The 19,694-nt window shown below is 39.6% G+C and overlaps 1 protein-coding gene across 1 annotated transcript in view; it reads left to right on the forward strand.

Annotated features, from left to right (window-relative positions):
- The window catches only part of TRAF3 (TNF receptor associated factor 3), a 132,967-nt gene that overhangs the window by 93,994 nt on the left and 19,279 nt on the right, over positions 1 to 19,694 (forward strand). The window contains exons 6-9 of the mRNA XM_042460713.1: positions 1,120 to 1,224; positions 6,726 to 6,806; positions 10,540 to 10,614; positions 15,454 to 15,546. Of these exons, the coding sequence (XP_042316647.1) occupies positions 1,120 to 1,224; positions 6,726 to 6,806; positions 10,540 to 10,614; positions 15,454 to 15,546 (354 nt within the window). The remainder of the gene's footprint in view (positions 1 to 1,119; positions 1,225 to 6,725; positions 6,807 to 10,539; positions 10,615 to 15,453; positions 15,547 to 19,694) is intronic.

The raw sequence follows: 19,694 nt of genomic DNA on the forward strand, positions 1-19,694 counted from the left end.
CATCTCATTCTCCTGTTTTCTCCTATCTGATCAGCTCAACTTAGGTCATAGTTCAGTTGTTTGTTGTGACTGGAGTGGCTGAATAATTTTATTTTGAGGTTTCCAATACAGCTAATCTGATCTGCATTTCCCAGACTTGTGTGTAAATCAGAATTTGGCAATCTATTGGACTTCATGCTCAAATTTCTCCATGTTTCATTGCAGATTCTTGGCTTATAAAAGTATCAGCATGCATTTAGCAGTGTGTATTTGAGATTTAAAAATGTTGAATGCAAGAAATACTTTCTGCAACATGTTCATAATGACATTTTAAAACCACCACACCAGGATTAATGCAGAGAAACTGAAGGAACAACTTCCTTCATTAGGAACAACTGAATACATACATGCAAAAGTACCACAGACCAAAAATAGAATGACCTTCTTTTCATTGACTTGTGACCGACCAGTTTATCATTTGTTCTGGTGTGTTGGTCTTAACCTGCGGGGTACTGTAGGGACAGTGTCTAAAGAAAGCAGAATAGACATCATGGTTACTCTTGGATAGCTGACAGAAGTTATATATTTACATGTGTAAACAGAGTAACTGGAATGGTGGGAGGAGGAAGAGATTTTTGTGATGTTACCAATTATGTGGGATTAAATATTTTTATTTGCATTTTTTTAGGATTTTAAACCAGGCTGGGAACATTTACCTTGGTTCTCAGAGCTGAAAGTTTAAGAATTGCATAACAAACTTTAAAGCCACCCTTTTTAAAAACATATGATATTTAAAACATGGTTGAAATTTCGGGTAGCAACCTCAAATTTTTAGGCAGCCAAATGTCTTGAGCTTCTTCCCCTTCCACAGTTTTGAGATTAAATGAGATAGTTTTGTTCTTGGAATAAGCTAACGTAGGGGAGTGGGGTGTTTTGACGCGTTTTGATTTGTTGTTGTTGTTGTTTCTCCTCCTTCAAGTGGGCAAGTTGTCCTTAAACGGGTTTATCCAGATTATTTTGCAGCTAAGTGAGGTTTAAACCAAAACACAAAAAACAGTGATCTGGTAAATGTTTGTTTCAGACACATCTGAAAAATGACTGTCTATTTGAAGAACTTCCATGCCTCGTGCTGGTTGTAAGAGAATCTGGAGAGACTTGCCAGATCATTCTGAAAAGAACTGTAAATATCGGGAGGAAACAACATGTAAATACTGTAAAAGCCAGGTTCCAATTATTATGATACAGGTGCGTATTATATAACACAGCAACTTGCTGTTGCTTTTGCTTTTGCTTCTGCTTCCTGTCTCTGTTTGTCTGTCTAACTATCTATCATAAAAATGCTAAAAGGTTTAATAATGGGGATGCACATTATTTGTTCCAGAAAAAGATGCTGTAAAACTGAGCTCTGTTTTAGGATCTTAAGTATCCCAGCTTTCTTAAATCTGCTCCAGTCCCTTGTACAATGGAACATACTTTCTAGGTTCAGGCATAATGACAAAACAATAATTAAACAACCTGTTTCATAAACCAAGTTGTTTGTTCCCTTTTCTTTGGTTCAAATAACCAAAGAAACTAGTAACGCTGTATAAAAACACCATAGGGTTAGACAGTATCCACTGCAGAAAAATGCTACATCTCTATAGGGAAATATTACTAAAAAGTCATTTGAATTTTACAAAACATTTTCAGTATATGAAAGACCGTTTTCATCTAAATTGAGGGAAGCCAGCTGCTTGCTTGGTGGCCTGTTCTTTTGGTCGCAAGATAGCCTCCATCTTTTTTCTTTCTTTTTTTTTTTTAATCGTATCAGGGAGCCTTTCAGTGACTTGCAAATGAAAATTGCGAAGGAGGTGGTAGTGGAAACAAAGTTAAGCAAACTATATATTATTGGTTGTGTATTCTGTTCCAACACAAGAATTAATAAACTTTGCATGCCCTAGGAGGTAGGAAATTCCCTATGTGATTTGTAGAACTGGAAGTAATTAATTTTCAATTAAATTATTATTATTTTCTAGAGAATGCTATTTTGGGGCATTGATGTTTTATGCTCTTTATTACATTAACTTAACAACAGGTGCAGGTAAATAGCAAACCTCTATGGCAATGGTGGGCAAAATACTTGTTTTATGTCTCTTACAGCTATGCAAAAAGACCCCCATGGACTTCATCCAGATGGGCAGGAGGCTCTGCAGTATGATTTGCCTTTTTTTGGCTGTTATATTTTCTATCATTTTTGAAGCCTCCACAAACTGAAATTGGGAACATGTATGTAGCTCTTTTGGCATCCCAAGGAGTGGGGGCAGTCTCTGCCCCCCAGAAGCTGCCCATCTTTGTATTCTTGTGCTTATTCTCTATGTCTCCAACTGTGCAGTGACTAAGAATGGCATCTCTCCTCTGGATGCCTGTCTTAAGTCGGTAATGGGCTGGATGAGGGAAAACAAACTCAAGCTGAATCTAGAGAAAACGGAGGTACTTGCGATAGGTTTGCCTAAGTCCAGGGATGGAGGATTTGTCAAGCAGTCCTGGATGGGGTCACACTTCCCTAAAGCAGGGGTAGGCAACCTTTTTGAGCCGGGGCCGGGTTGCTGTCCCTCAGTGACTGGGGGGCTGAAGCTGGGGATGGAGCTTCCACCCTCCGGAGCAGGGCTGCGTGCCGGGTGGAGCTTCCACCCTCCGGGGGCGTGGCTGCATGCGGGGGTGGCGCTTCCACCCTTGGGGGCAGAGCCATATGCCGGGGGGAGCTTCCACCCTCGGGGCAGCCTCCCATCTTTGCTGGCCCTGAAGGGGCCCCAGGCCCATCAGAGGCGGCAAAAAAGCCGGTGGGGGCCGCCAGCGCTGGAGGCCTCCTCCTCTTTGCTGGTCCTTTTTTCTGTCGCTGTGGCCCTCCAAGAGGGCTCGTGGCGGCAGCGGGCCTCTGGGAGGCCCTTTTGCCGTTGCCGGGGCCCTCTTGGAGGGCTCCAGCGAGGCAACCGGCCTTCCAGAGGCTCCTGCCGCCGCCAGGGCCCTCTTGGAGGGCGCCAGCGACGGCATCGGGCCTCCCAGAGGCCCCTGCCGCGCCAGGACCTCTTGCAGGGCGCCAGCGATGGCATTGGGCCTCCCAGAGGCCCCCTGCCGCCGCCGGAGCCCTCTTGGAGGACCCCAGCGATGGCATCGGGGCCCCTCAGAGGCCCCTGCCGCCGCCAGAGCCCTCTTGGACGGCGCCCGCGACGGCAACGGGCTCTCAGAGGCCCTGCCGCTGCCGAGCCGCCCTCTTGGAGGGACCCAGTGATGGCAAAGGGCCTCTAGAGGGGAGCGGCCGCAGCGGACCTTCCGAGCCCGCCAAAGTCTTGCGTGACCTTACTTGTGGTCGCGTGAGAATTTGCCCTCAGGCGCCGCCATTTTTTCAAAATGGTGGTGAAGTCTCACACGACCACGGGGGTGGTTGTGCGAGATTTCGCTGGCGGTGACCGGGAGCGGCGAAAGCTGCAATCGGTGGCGGGTGCAGGGGGCAGGGGGCGGTGGCAGGCGCGGTTGCGCCCCTACCCTAAAGGATGAAGTTCGCAGTTTGGGGGTACTTCTGGATCAGTCTCTACAGTTATCATCTCAAGTAGATTTGATGGCCAGAAGTGCCTGGTACCAACTTCGGTTGATACGCCAACTGCGTCCCGAAAGGACCTTGAAGCAGGTGTACTTGCACTGGTAATCTCTTGTTGATTTCTGCAGTGCATTTCATGGGGCTACCTTTGTACCAAGTTCAGAAAATTCAATTTGTGCAAAATGTGGCAGCCAGATTGGTCACAAGAAACACCTAGGTCAGACCACTTAACACCAGTACTAAAATCTCTTCACTGGCTGCCGATTAGTTTCTGGGTGGCAGTACAAAGTGTTGGTCATTAAGACAAACACTGGATGAAAGCTACTTCCTGTTCTTCTTTCAATATAAAAATGACCACATCATTGATTGGGTGATCTCAACCTCCCCTTTTACTATTAAGCAGATTTGCTGTTCAGTAAAGAATGTGTGGCTATTCAATGTATTATTTTAAGTGATGGGAATAACTGAACTTACTTGTATGTTCAAAAAGAACAGCTAATAATAATAATAAAGTTTTTATTTATATATTTCCCGCCTCTCCCTGCAGATCGAGGTGGGAGTACAACAGTAAATTTAAATTACAATTCAGTTAAAATACATTCATATGAATAAAATCCAAAAAACACAGCAATAAATCAATCCTGTAAAAATTCAATATTAACATCTAGCTTCCAATGCATGCTCGAAATGATTCTTATAATTGTTATAGCAGATCAGGGGGATAGGCTCGCCAGAAGAGATCTGTCTTAAGTGCCTTCTTGAAGGTGTTTAAGGTGGTAATAGATGGATATCCTCCCGCAAGCCATTCCACAATTTGGGAGCCATAGCAAGTAAATGCCCTGTGGGAAGTTTTCTGTGGGTTTTTCGGGCTATGTGGCCATGTTCTAGAAGAGTTTCTTCCTGACGTTTCGCCAGTTCTGTGGCTGGCATCTTTAGAGAATCTTCTGAAGATGCCAGCACCAGATGCTGGCACAAAATGTCAGATAAACTCTTCTAGAACTGGCCACATAGCTGAAAACCCAAAAAAACTATGGATGCCAGCCATGAAAGCCTTCAACTTCATGCCCTGTGGGAAGTTATGCTAGTCTGTCTTTGGGTAATCCAGGATTCTTCCCAGTTGTTCAGAGAAGTGTAAAAAAGGGGAGGTGCTGCTTCAAGTGTCAAAAGTCCAAAGATGTTTAGGGCTTTGTCATTACAAGCGCCTTGAATTCAAAAGAAAAACATATTTGCAACCAATGTATTTCCTTGAAGGCTGGTGTTACATTGTGTCTATATGTTACTCTGGTAGGCAATTATCTTTCTACTTTTTGCTCTAGTTGCATCTTTCAAATCCCCGCCAAGAACAGCCCCACATAGAGTGCATTGCAGGTATACCTTCGTTTATGAAATACAGTCTGCCCTCCCTGTAGGTGGGTTTGCCTTCCACGGCTTTGAGCTTATGCGGAAGGCAAGCCCTGGCAGAAGTAATGGGATGCATGCACTGCATGTGCCACAAGAGCACTCCCTTTTATTTTCAGTGGGGCTTGAGCATATGCTCTTTTCCCCATACAAGGGGGGGGGTTCGGAACAGATCCCCCGCATATGGGGAGGACAGACTGTAGATGTGTTCCTGGGCTTTTTTTACTTTAACAAAAACTTTGATACTAGAAGCAGACATAACATGGAAAGGGTAAGGATAGGTTCCTTACATTTTTTTGTCTGTGAAGTGAAACAACTTGGTTGGGTAAGACTTACAGAAATAAATACAAACATTTTGAATCTTCTTGAGACCATTCGAAGGCTTCTTCCAAATGTATTCTGGGATTATTATTATTTTTCCAGCTGACTCAACTTTTCTTACGCTTTCCATTTTGCAAATGGCAAAATGTATAGATCTATGCTATTTCAACACGCCAAGGTTGCTGATGAGGCAGGTTAATTTCGTTTACTCTTTTCTTTCTGCTTTGCTCTTTACACATGCTCAGTAAGTGATTCTGGAGGCTGCTGTTTACCTTGCCCCTTGTACATAAGCGCACTACGGTAGGATCACCTAGAGCAGAATCCCATTCTTTCCCAGTTCAAACTTCATTACACCGTTTACTCCAGACATGCTGCTGCAATGCAACACTGAAAAGCCTGTCTTTCTCCAGCACTCCTTCACCATCCTCCCAATGCCAATGCTGCAAAAATCTTCCAGTTAGACAGAAGATAAGATAAGCAGAGTCTGGGCTGACTTTCATAAGACTTTGTAAAAAAGGAGCTTCTTTGTCAGAGGCTTGTTAACTGAGGCATGCCTGTACATTAGCCTAATCGGTATGTGTATATCTGAGAAGCTAACAGGGCAAGAATTGCCACTGTCTTGACTGAAATTAACAGTACTTCAAAAGGCCATGTGGCTGTAGGGAGTCTGTCACCACTTGGATATTCTCAGGTCCTCTTTTTCTCTCTCAAGAAACTTCAACATGATCAGTCTGTGAAAAGTAAGAATGGTTGTGTCTGGCACAGCAGCTGCCAAGCGAATCAAGTACAAGCAGAATTCACCAAAGAGAACATTACCTTGGGTCCTTCCAGATGATGTACTCCTGGAAATACCCGTCCAAAGATATTGTACATCTTTCCCTTCTTAACAGGCTGTCATATCAATAAAATAAAGTGCAGTGTAAAAACACAGAAAAGTTAGAAATGGAAAATAATGTCTAGATCCCAATGTAAAATTTCCCCCTTTCCCCTAACAGCAATTTAAAAACAAAGGCATCATTTGGAAGCACCTTCAAAATCTTTGGTGGTATTGCAGGGAGCTCTAGGACAGTTTGGCTCTAGCCAAAACTGGATGCATTTCCTATGGGACTCTGTGCAAATTGTGAAAAATGGACTTGGTACCATTGGCTTGACACTGCAGATAATGCAGATTTATCAACGTGGAAGCAAGGTTGCCTTTGGATAATTATTTATTGTTAGAATAGTGTGTGCCTTTGTAGATGCAGGCAGGAAGAGTGGGTGTATGTTTTCATGCCCTAAGTCAGAATGTAGGAAAGAAAATTGTGACTACATTTTGATTCTTCAGAAATTCCATAACCCAACAAATGCAGAATAAACTGAGATATAGGTTATGAAGTGGAGTTTGTTTATTGTTATCTCTGAAAAGTATTATGGACTTTCAGATAATGTGATGTGATTTATCTCTGTGCCCTAGAAACATGAAGATGCAGATTGCCCTTGTGTTATGGTTACATGTCCTCATAAATGCAGTGTTTCAGCACTCCTGAGAAAAGAGGTAAGTGATCATGTTTTAAAGATATTAATAATAAAGAATAACCTGTACTTATATTACTCAGCTTTGAATGTTCTTCCTTGCCAGAAGCACCCCTAATATATTTGAAAAATAAGTAAAAGCATTTTTTACTGCTGAGATCAGTTCCAAATATGTTTATAGAGTGTGGGAACTGTATTGCAGATTTATAAAGCAAACAAACAAAAAATCCTGTAATGTTGCTTCCATTTTCTCCTTCCATCAGTCTTAGTGAAAGCTAAAATTAAAATGCTTACTTACTGCAGTATCAGAGAAGAAGCCTTATGAACCTTGCAACCCTTGCAACATCTAGGTAGTAATTTAGAAAATTTAGATTGTTTAGGGAGTGCAGTGTATAGTGCACTTAATTTATGGTTTGAGATGCTTTAAAACATCAAAAAGACATACACGAACAACAGAGTTGATAATCTTTGGTATTCTATTTGAACTTTGACATTGATCCTGGACTTCTTTAAAAAATAGATTTTAAGATGTTTTGTGTTTGATGTAGTATGCACAGTGAGAACTATGGTGGTTAGAAAGCCAATCTGATGATAGTGATTTGAATGCTGGACTAGCCACATTACTGCACTACACTCCTATAGTGTTGCTATTCCACTTTTACTGCTCTGACTGCTTCCTGCTACATTCTGGGGTTTGTAGTTTAGTGAGGCCTAAGAATTCTCTGGCTAAGATGTCTAAATGCCCCTCCCTCAACTGCAAATCCCAGAATGCATCAGGAGGCAGCCAGAGCAGTTAAAGAGGAATAGCAGCACCATAAGAGTGTATTGTGGTAATCTATTAGGACTCTAAGAAACCATGGTTCAAATCCCTGCTCAGCCATGGAAACCACTGGGTGGCCTTGGGCAAGTCACACTTTCTAGCCCTAAAACCAGTGGCAACTCTCTGAATAGTGGCACCTTCTCTTAATAGTGGCACCATAAGTTGGAGTTGACTTAAAGGCACAAGAACAACAAAATAAGCACAACATATCCCATGCAATATTCAGTTCATCTGTGGAACTGTTGCCACTATGGAAAAAACTAAGATATGCCTATTTTAACATTACATTAAAAGAGGAGAGCCACCATAATAATGGTGAAGATGACAGTCATGCAGATTTTAGGATACACACTCTTATGGCCATATACATGTTTTTGTCTAGCTGTATTGGCAGGGAAGTATTGGAGAGTTTGAAGGCTAGCTTAGCCTTCCCCTAACTGCAACTCATCGTCAATTATGTTTCTCTTCGCCACCCTCACAATACCCTGGGAAATAAGCTTGAGTGGATGAAAAAATACCTCTGTGGGAAATGGGAGGGAGGGTTAAATATCCCATTATCCTGCTCACCACTTCTCTTTTGCAGTTCCCACCGTTTGTGACCACATCGTACAGATACCAGTCTAGATGATGCAGTTGGCCCTCCGTATCCATGAATTCATTATTCATGGATTCAACCATCCATGGCTTGAAAATATTTGGTGTCCATGGGGAGTCATGGAACCAAACCCCAGTGGATACCAAGGGCCCACTCTAAAGTGTTCCACCTTTAATAAAATGAGCAAGAATAAAGTTTATTGGGACTAATTGTGTGGGGGGGGGATCAGATTTTTGGTATATGAAGAGGGATGTACTTAGCTGCCTTGTAACTCTGGTTTGCTTCCTTTGGTATTCCATTGTTGTGCTTGTTGCTTGGAAGTTGTGCAGGAGACCATAAAAGATGATAACTAGATGTCTTTCAAATATTGTGTGAGACAAAAGCTCAAGGATCCTCATGATTTATACTGGAGAAAGTAATGATCTCAAACTGGGAAGCAAGCCTGCAGCAATTCAGAATGAAGAGGGCTAGATGAGGAGGAGAATACTGTCTAATGTCCAGGGAGAGTGTACTTAGAACAGGAAGGTTTTGGTACTTTCAAGAGTGTCAGAGGAATAGCATCGTATGTTTATGACTGTTAGAGCCAGCTATTCAACTGAAAAGTGATGTGATCAGGGTTGGCTCATTTAAACCAAATTACTTAAAAAACACTTCTGGGATTTGTTTTGTTTTTAAAATTGATTATTCACATATATTTTTAAAGTCTGGCTGTTATTACTATTTTCCAACCCTCTTACTGGAACAACAATTACTGAACTTAAACATTTTAATTTTAATGGTTTATTGGCAATTGTTCATTATTAGACCAGTATCCAGTGTCAGTTGCTTCTTTTTAATCACTTTATTTTGTATTGCAAATACAATTTATTTTGTATTTGAGAAACAAATCCTCCAATTAACGTAAGTTCAACCAAAACAACTCTGAGAGTACTTTTTATGTTTTATTATGTGTAGTCTACATAGATTCATATTTAATAGGAATAATAGTTAGTAAAAATGGGTGTTTTATTGAAAGATGTAAATCAAATCAAAGCCAAATAACTTTGGATAGTTAATGTCAGAAAGTATTAATACTAGTCATGAAAGTCTTCAACTTCACATTAAAACATAGTTGATCATGCTTTCTAATACATAAAATAATGTGTCACAGTATTAATATAATAAACAGGATTCAATATTTTTTCATTAAAACACTAATGAAAAAAACCCAAAACAAAACAAAACCCAGTTTAACCTCCCTCCCCCCCCATTTTTTTTGGTGTTTCTTTTGAAACCTGTTTGGTTCCCCCCCCCCCCAAACCCTGGAAGTGATACAGTGTACACAGTTATAGTACTATGTAACAGCCGTGTTTGTGGTCTGTGGAATTCTGGGACTTGCAGTTTAGGCTTCTCAGCCAGCAACTACAAATTTCAGGATTCCATAGGATACAGCCATAGCTGTTAAAGTGGAGTCATAGCACTATAATTGTGTTGTGTGAAAGGACCCCATAATCCAGTCCTGACAGAGGTGTCTGTAGAGATCACATAGCTCTCATAGAACCAGCAATTGGGAGGATGGGCTGAGGACTGAGACAAGCTGAAAGTCCTTGGGCTCAGAAATAAGCAACATTCAGTTATGCACTTAATGCTCCCAGACCTTTTTGTGGAAAGATGAGAGCCATAATTTCCTCTCTGTACCACTTGCTATTTTTCCTCTTCCAGTCTGTCTATTATTTGCTACAGTCTAACCCAAAGCTAGCTGAATTCTCAGAGTGTCAAGTGTGAAAGAACTTTCTGTTGCTGAAGTAACACTTCTTTCTCTGTGTGCTGCTTTAATAAATATGAGACTTGTTCCTTTTAAAATTACAAATATATGTGCTTGTTTCATGCAATATCTGTTCTAAGTGTCTGTTGTTCTGTTCTATATTTTTATCTCTGGAATTTTGCATGACATGTTTGCCAAACAAATCTGTCCTGGGTTATAAAATTTCAGGGTGTTTTCTTTTGGGGGAATGTACAATTAATACAGTGAAACTGTTATCAAAAGTGTTTGGTTCAGTGGGCCATGACAACCAGTGTCCCTTTTGAAAAATCGGTCTTGTATCTGAAATCAAAGCTTCATTCCTGAAATCATTTTTGAAATAGGTTGAACTGATGATATGAGGTTTCACTGTAAATGTGTCACTTTGTATATTTTATGGGAATGTTCATGTGCTCACATGTGTATGTGTGTGCCCTTAAATAAAACTGGAAGTAATATTAACACCTGGTTTTAAAATAAAGAAAACCCACTATTTTTGAACCTTCTTGTGCATACATTTACCATTTAAAAAAAAAACTCACATTTTTTTCCTGTTACAGTTGAATGCACATTTGTCAGAATGTATTAATGCCCCAAGTACCTGTAGTTTTAAGCGTTATGGCTGCACTTTTCAGGTCAGTATATAATAATTTATATACTTGATGAAACTCTGCAATGCGAAAACTGAATATTATTGATAGCTGTCTTAGGCTGAACTTGAACTCTCTTCTTATCCATTAAGAAAATGCATCCAGTTGCTTAAATAATTTGAAATTATGCATTGATTTTAATTTAATTTTATTTTTTTTGTGGCCAGAGAAATTTAAATGTGTAAGAAGCCCATTCCCAAGAATGTGCTGAAGAATTGGAAACATGCTTTTGATGTTTTAGGATTTTGTAATCTCTCTCTTAAAGCAACAAATTTATGAAATGTGGAATAGGAAAAAACATTTTTGACTCCTCAAGAAAGTAGACAGTGATTACTCTATGGAGAAACTTTCCAGTCTCTAATGCTTGTGTACAGTCAGCCACTAAAAACTGTTGTTTCTTCTGCTACTATGCATTTCTCCGGGGTGTGTGCACACATTTACTTGTTAGCGCAGGGTTTTCAACCTAGAATCCTAGGTTTCTGTAAGAGGTTTCTAGGGGTTCTGTGAGAGATTATGACTGAAGGAAAAAATATAAACATTTTAAAAAGCTGTGGGTATAATAATTTTTAATGCAAGGGTTCCCTGAGACCTGAAATCTATTTCAAGGTTTCATCCAAGAGTAAAAAGATTGAGAAAGGCTGTTTTTGTAGATTGTGCTCATGATGGTTCAGGATATTAGCTTAGGGTAGGATCTGTAATATTCTTGATGCATATTTGTGAATGGATTCCTTGTCCAAACATTGTGTAATAGTAAATAACACTGTAGTTTGGATGGGGCAGTCTAGTAAGGAAAGTGCCCTTTTAGGGAGATTTGGGAGAAGTAAGGTTTCATCAGTGCCTCCAATTCTAGCACTTCTTAATTTTAGCTAAACATGAATCAACAGTGTGATGCCCTTCCTTCTAATACTCAGAGAGTCCACTTTGAGAGTGCAGAGTGCAACTCCAGGAATTTCTGTTAATATAATCGCCCCCAAAGGAGACCAATTGGTGACAAGGCTGAAACGTGTTGGGCTTTTTAAGAAATAAGTTTTTGGACCTTCACACAACACATGGGACTTTGTCTCCTTTTATTCTTCTATAGCATCATTAGGAGTGTAGTGCTTAGATCAAGTGCCATTTTCCCCTGCCTTGGTCAGACCTGTGTGTACAGTTCTGGGCATGACAATTCAAGAGGAATATTGTAAACTGGAGTGAGTCCAGAGGAGGGTGACAAAAATGACAAAATGTCTGAGAACCATGCCTCATGAGGAGCAGTTTAGGGAGTTGGATATGTTTAGCCTGGAGAAGTGAAGGTTAAGAAGTGATATAATACCCATATTTAAATATTTGAAAGGGTCATATGAAAGAAGGAGCAAGCTTCTTTTCTGCTGCTCCAAAGACTAGGAAACAGCAATGGATACAAACTACATTTAGTTTTAGATTGCACCTAAACAGTAGGAAGAACTTCCTGACAGTAAGAGCTGTTTGAAGTGGAATACGCTTCCTTGGAGAGTGGTAGTGTCTCCTTTGGAGGTTTCTAAGCAGAGGCTGGGGGGTTATCTATTGGCAGTGCTTTCATTAGATATTCCTGCATGGCAGGGGGTTGGACTGGATGGCCCTTGTGGTCTCTTCCAGCTCTATGATTCTTTTATTCTTTTGTAACAGCAAGCAGGAAACTGATGCATCACTGAGCCTCCTGCTTTTCTGCATCTGTCTCCCATGTCTCATCTCTGAGTGACTTACCCAGCCATAGAACTTCATCACACCTCCCATATTTCATTATAAATCTACTGCCTTTTTGACAGGCTGCCACCACCTGTGGAAACTTCCCTGCCCTACAAGCCCAGGTCCTCACCAGAGCCTGACATCACTACTCCTTGCAGCCCTACCACTCACACTGCAGTGGCCAAACCGCATATCCTGGCCAAGTCACATACACTTGTCCTAAGGTTCTGTGTGAAGGAATGAGAGATGACTGGAAGATAGCAGTGGGGATATCAAGTCGTTCAGTTGGCTGGTCAGATCTCATTAACGGATTTGACTGCTTCAGTGTCACTGGATTCTGATATGCAGATAGACATGTTTGAAGTACTTTTTTTCTCTTTGGAAGGAATAGACCCACCCACACCCTGTAAAACATACTGTTAAGTTATCAAACAATGATTCTCCCCCCCCCCCGAGCTTCAGATAACTAGTAAAATCCAGCAAGAGTTTTATATTATCAAGATATGTGCATAGGTTGTAAAAATGCATTTCTTGTTCTAACAAGTGTGCTAAAATGGTATTCTTAGGACTCCAGGGTTATGACTGGACATTTATTTTTTGTTACTTATTTTTTGTTACTTATTTTTTGTTACTTATTTAGATTTCAAAAAGCTTTTAAAATCAAAGATGAGTTCACAAAATTCTTATGTGTGTGTCCATCTCTATCCCCATCCCACCCACAAACCATAAGACTTGAAGAAGTAGCAATCTATCCAAAGGTGCAATATTTGGTGTGTCCTATATTTATAGTATAGGTGTGCCGTAAGATCAATGAGGAACAAAGGAGTATAAATGCTTTTCCCCCAAGGGATTCTTTGCATCTGATGGCACTTTGGGAATGTAGTACATGAACAAACACAAATCAAAGGGCATTTGGCCATTTGCATGCACACACAAGAGCACTAGATAGTAGAAATAGGCTGTCTTGTTAGCACCGCTTGCTGTTATCTTATCACCATTATTTTTATGTTGTGTATTTGTATTTATGTCTATATGTTTATATATAATTTAAATATATTATGCAGAGTATGTATATTGAAGACAATAAAAATTATGATTTGTAACTTAGTTTGCAAATCCTTTTGTTGTTGCTGTCTTTTTAGTGTCACATGCTATAAAACAGTGGTTCTGAAATAGTAGAGTGGGACCTCCTGGAGAAGGTGTGAGACTTGGAGGCCCTGATTCCTCTTCACAAACTTTTTCTGTCCTGGAACAGAAGAGAAAGGCAAGGAGGGCAATTGGACCCTCTGCCTGAAGGAGGAAGAGAGCTATTTCCTTATAAAATGTTAAAATATGAATATGCATGAATGTCACTCACTCACTAAACAAACAACATTTGTTTATTCATCTACTACGTCAAGCAAGGGGGGCTGACGTCCGCATGTAGATGTAAAGGGGGTCACAAGGATAAAATGTTTGAGAACCATTGCTATAAAGAGTAGTATAATTAAAATGAAATGCAAGTCGAGTCTTCATCTGGCATACTCTTCATATTATTTGTTTTGTGTTAACCATGTGTAGTAGTTATACTGAAACAAGGTTTATTGTTTACAAAAAAAATATTAAAGTCTTCTGCAAACTCTCTACAGTGGGAAATCTTGCTCCCTGTTGAAACAGTGCTGCAATTTCTAAACTAAATGCTTAAAAAATATAATATAAAAACATCAGCCATGTGTATCCTAAACACTTCAGCTACATCTGCACTGCAGATATAATGCAGAAATAACAGCATTTTAATGTCATGGCTCAATGCTATGGAATTCTGGGATTTGTAGTTTTGTGAGATATTTAGCCACTTCTGTCAGAGTGTAGTGTGACAAACTATAAATCCCAGGATTCCTTAGCACTGATCCCTGACAGTTAAAGCGGCATCAAACGACATTATTTCTGCAGTGCAGATGGAGCCTTCGTTGAAAGTAGGGAATATATAAACCATCAAATTCTGCTTGATGGCGCAGGGCCAAAGCCTCAATTTGAATGCGGACTGTCTTCATGTCATGAGGCCGGTTCTGCATTGAATCCTCCCTTAAACCAAATTAAAAAGACTTACCTTTTGCTCTGGAGGAAAGTCAGGAAAAGTCAGAGCTCTCTAGCAGCCTTCATTGGTGCAAGTTGCCCCCTCTGAAATAACAATGAAGTGTCCAGCTATGTGATCAGCTCATGCCAGCAGAGGTGGTGCTAGGTGCCATGTGTATAGACAGTCATCTGGCATCACTCCAAAGTGAGGAGGTAACGGGAGGAATGAATGACAGCTCCAGAACCAGAATACTCCAGGAGCAGCCTGAAATATTCTGGCCATTGTAGACCTGCCCCTAGTCATCTTAATTGGATCACCCATGGGAGAAAGGGATAAAGATGGAAGAGAGCTGATTGCCAGTAACTGTGTCCTTCAGGGGATGAACATATGGTGGCCTGCCTTCTACATTTTAGCCTCATGGCTCCAGAATTCTGAAACTGCAAGAAGAGATATATAGTGACTATTATCACCAGTCTATAGGAGAGACAAGGCTAACAATGGGGTATATGATCCCCTGCTAACTATCTAAACAATTATTCATAGAATAGGCAGGGAGTTGCCATTGTGTTCATCCTAAATTTTCTGCATCCAAGTATTGAAATACATAGGGATTTGTTTCAGGACAAAGGCTGAGTGGATATATATATATATATATATGTTATTTTTAAAGAAACTTTGTCTTGTTGCCTTTTTAAAGAAAGGCACTAGGAATTATTTTGCCAACCCTTATTGGAAGTCTGAGGCTAAATTCAATTATTAGGCCCAACAAGAGTGGGCCAATAGAGAGGGCCTGGTAGATCAACTCTTATGTAAATCCTGTTGTTTTAACGGGTCTGCTTTAATTGGGACAAAGAGTTGGATTTGGCTCCTGATTTTGTAGTGTGTGTTTGGTGTTTCTAATAGCATTATTATGACTATTAGTGTTAAAATATGTTTTTTATAATAACATATGTTAAAATGCATTGATCAGATGTATAAAACTACTTTATAGAGAGTGGTTTGCTGCTTTACTGTGGTGATTTGATTAAGAAATGAAGTTGGCTAAAATATATTCTTTGTCACAGGGAACAAACCAGCAGGTTAAAGCACATGAAGCCACCTCAGCAGTGCAGCATGTAGACTTGTTGAAAGAGTGGAGTAATTGTCTAGAAAATAAGGTAAACAGCCTAACTCACCTTATTCTTTTATTACAGCCATACTTTCTAAAACAAATGAGCTACAATTTTGAGAGGTTGGAATAGCTATTGAAATATTTCTTGTTTTCCAAAAGCAATGAAATAATTTTTTAAAATCATGAAACAGGATTGAGTTTTTTAAATAATAAGAATTCAAGGGTTTTTTCATTATTTGATGGTATGTTCGTCTTGCACACCTACCTGGTTTATAATAGATTCCTCTGTTGGGTGCATCATGGCATGCTCTTTTTCATATGCAACCTGAAAAAGCCTCATTCACCTGATGAACTTGTTTTGCATTAATGTAAGGATTGAGTTGTATAATGTAACACTACTGCTCACAACCTTCACCTCCATCAATCCTCTTATATTTTGTTCTACCACAGTCTCCCCTCCCCAACACACTAATGTCAGATACAGAGATAAACCTTTCCTTCTCTCATAGTGACATCCTATTGCACGGAGACTTCATCCCCTCCTTTATGCTGCCCAGTTGACTGATGTTGGGAACATCAGAAGTGTATTACTCTTAGTCACATATCACTGCTTTCATAGTACAGAAAGTGTATTTTTGTGATGGTAGTGGTAGGAGAATTGGTAGACTCTTACACATTAAAACAAATTGACAGTTTAACAAACACCTAGGAAACAATATTTCTGTATCAACAACAGTGTTGATTTAAAGTGTGAGAGATTTTGCTGACTACACCATGAGATGCCGTGGTACACCTTTTTTTTACAGCGCTTTAGAAATAAAGTTTAATAATAATAATAATAATAATAATAATAATAATAATAATAAATAATACACCTTGGTTACCAGGTACATTTTAAGTAAATTAAGAACCCTGCTGTTTTTTAAATATGTGTTCCCATTTATCTTTTGTAAGTTGGAACACTGGATCATGAGGAATTGGGAAGTTAACTGTAACAGTTAATTGTGCATGATAAGTCTAAGATGATAAAATTAATTGTGGTTATCTCTGTTTAATGTCTATTAAGCTCATGAAAAGATTAGTGTAAAAGAGGTTCTGAGCTCTTTCTGCCTTGCAGATTTTAACAGTCATTCCTTTTCCCAGCAGTCTCTAGTTCTGTGAGCTGTACAGTCTAGATATGTGAGCATAACTGAAGCTCTTGAAGGGTTCTCATCATACTCATCAAGCTATGATTCTTAAGTTTCTGTGAGGGACTCCATAGTTAAAGTGGTCGTCCATAGTTTTGTGTTGCAGAGTTATTGCCATGACAGGAAACCTACAAACATTTTCCTTCAAAATAGATCCAGAGCTGTCAGCAAATAGTGCCTAAAATCTTCAGATACAATTAAAACTATAGTCTGTTCAGTTTAATACTGACATTTTTTATGTGTGGAAATGATTTTCAAATGATAATTAGAACAGATGCATTTTCCAAATAACAACAATGACCATTCAGAATGCCAAACCTTCTTCCTGTCTCTAATAAAATCTGTTAAGTGATGAAAGAGATTTCTTTTTGACTGATGCAATAGCATTTTATGAAACCTGAAATGACAGCTTTGGTCTGGTTTGTTCTGAAATAGTAATGGAGTTTAGCACACTACTGTACCAGACAGCCCATCCAGTAAAATGGTTGAAATATGACAAGTAAGTACCATAAGTATGTTACTGTGGGAGAGGAACCAGTATTGTGAGTTTTGCTCATGAGTAATTTCTGGAAGTAGTAGGGCAAGGATTCCTACTACTGTCAAATATGAAAAAAAACAAAAAAACACCTAGTTTGTGTCATAGCTTCCTCGTCAACTACACACGGGTCTGACTCAAGCTTTTTTTCTTGTTCTTTGTGATGCATGCAAGCCTGTTCCTAGATAAGTGTGGTGGCATTAAAGGTCGTTCAGAACCCTTTCTCTGAGTCTTCAGGGCATGTTTGGGTCTCTTGCAGAGCCAAGTTCCTGTAGACTGAAAGCTCCTGTAGATTGAACTATTTCTTACACTCTGGAGAAATATCTAATATGCCTGTGTAGAAATGTTTACCCAGTGTGAAATAAATAAATACAAGCTTGTTCCAAGTTTCCTGCCTTTTGGGTGTTTGAAACCATCTTTTGTATGTTAAAGAACTAGCTTTCTGCAAGTGCTGTTTCAGTCAGAGGACAGGGAGAAAGAAGTCCACAGATACGTAAATACTATTTTGGTATGCATGTGGCTTCAACACATAATAAAAGTTCAACCAGTGTCAAAGAGTTCAAGCTTCTCAACTTAGCATAGAAAACTGGATTCGTTATGCTGTGTAAATACTAACACATGTGTATTTTTTAAAGCTATTGTTATTGATAGACAGCATTGTGGTCAGGTTTTTTGGATTGGTGTTTCCTGTTTTTTAAATGGATCCTAAATGGCAGTCCTTGGTATTCTGTGATATTATTTCAGGTGTAAGAGCAGCCTCTCTAGCTGTTTTCCTTACATTTTTAAGATGAATTATGACTGTATCGTACATGTTTTTCCAGGATAAGAGGGCAGTGTTCCATGTATGAAATGTTTAAGGAAGAAAAACATTGATGAATGAGTGGGTTACATGTGGTTTTAGCACATCGTTCAGTACATAGTTTGTTATGAGGACTAAGAATTCTAAGAGAACAAAAGCAAATATTGATTTCTTTTACAGAATATAATTAATGCATTTCCCCTGTTCTTTCATGTTCTTGTTCAAGTATGTTGCTTTCATTCACAGAAATCATTATAGTCTCTTTCTGGCTTTCTTCCTCTGTTTGCATAATCATTCAAATGCCATACTCATAATAGATTCAGCTGTGACCACAGAAACAGTCTCCCTTTGCAAAGTAGGTTTTTTTTCCCTAAACAACACTCTTAATAGGACTTTTTGCTGACCAGTCTAATACAGAGGTCTACGTTGACCAGCATGGTTCACAGTTGAAAAATGCAGTTCCCTGTCCGCTAATAAATGACAAAATTTAAATAATTGTACATATGTATGTACAAATAAATGTACATACACTCTGAACCTGGATGCCCAGATTTCACCAGTTGCCAGGAGTGCATTTGCACAGTTAAAACTAGTGTGCTAGCTGCACCCTTTCCTTGAGACATAAGATCTGGCTACAGTGACACATGCCTTGATTACATCGTGTTTGTACTATTGCAATGCACTCTATGTGTGGCTACCTTTGGAAACTATTTGGAAATTTCAGCAGGTTCAAAACATCACAGCCAGAATGCTGACCAGAGCCAGTTATAAGGAGCATATAACTCCTGTATTGAAACAGCTTCACTGGCTACTGATTCGTTTCCAAGCATGATTCAAAGTGCTGGTCATGACCTATAAAGCCCTACACGGTTTAGGTCCAGACTATTTGATAAGCTTTATCTCCCCATACGAGCCAGCTAGTGTCCTAAGATCCCAAAGAGAAGGTTTTCTCTCAGTCCCACCACCATCACAATCTTGCTTGGTGAGGACACAAGAGAATGTCTTCTCGGTGGCTGCTCCCACCTTCCGTGGGAGCTAGGCTGGCCTCCTCCCTGCTGGCCTTTCACCAACAAGCAAAAACATTTTTATTCAAGCAAACTTTTTAAAATCGTGCAAGCCTGGTTTTATTTAGGGGTGGGTGGGTTGGTTTAGATTATGTTTATAATTTTTGTATGTTTTAAATTTTAATCTTCTAGTGTTTTACAAGTTGTTTTAATATGTTTTATATTGTGAGCCGCCTTGAGCCCCTTTTTGGGAGAAAGATGGGTTAGAAATAGAATAAAAATATAAATAAATAAATATTTATAAGTAAGAGTTATTTTTTAAAATACTCTTTATTGATAGTTTAAAAACACACAATACATAGATAGGTCATATTTACATAGATATTTATAAGTAAGAGATTTAAGTACTATTCTGTGTCTTCTCTACCACATATTGACTTTACTCATCCAGGATTTAAGGAATTAGCAGGGAAGCAGTTAAAAATTTTCACTTTCAAGAAGGGTTGGAAAGTACTCTTGTTTATAGACAAAATTGGAAGCCAAGCTCATATTGCAAATCTTTTCCCACCCCTCCTCTCCCTTAAAAAGCTTCTTCAGAGGTAGATCTTCTGCCAGACATTATAGGCAGTGCCTTTAGGGGCTGCAATGGGAATACAGTAACTCCAAATC

The sequence above is a fragment of the Sceloporus undulatus genome, chromosome 1 (genome assembly GCF_019175285.1).
Source record: "Sceloporus undulatus isolate JIND9_A2432 ecotype Alabama chromosome 1, SceUnd_v1.1, whole genome shotgun sequence".
NCBI classification, from domain to species: Eukaryota; Metazoa; Chordata; class Lepidosauria; order Squamata; family Phrynosomatidae; genus Sceloporus; species Sceloporus undulatus.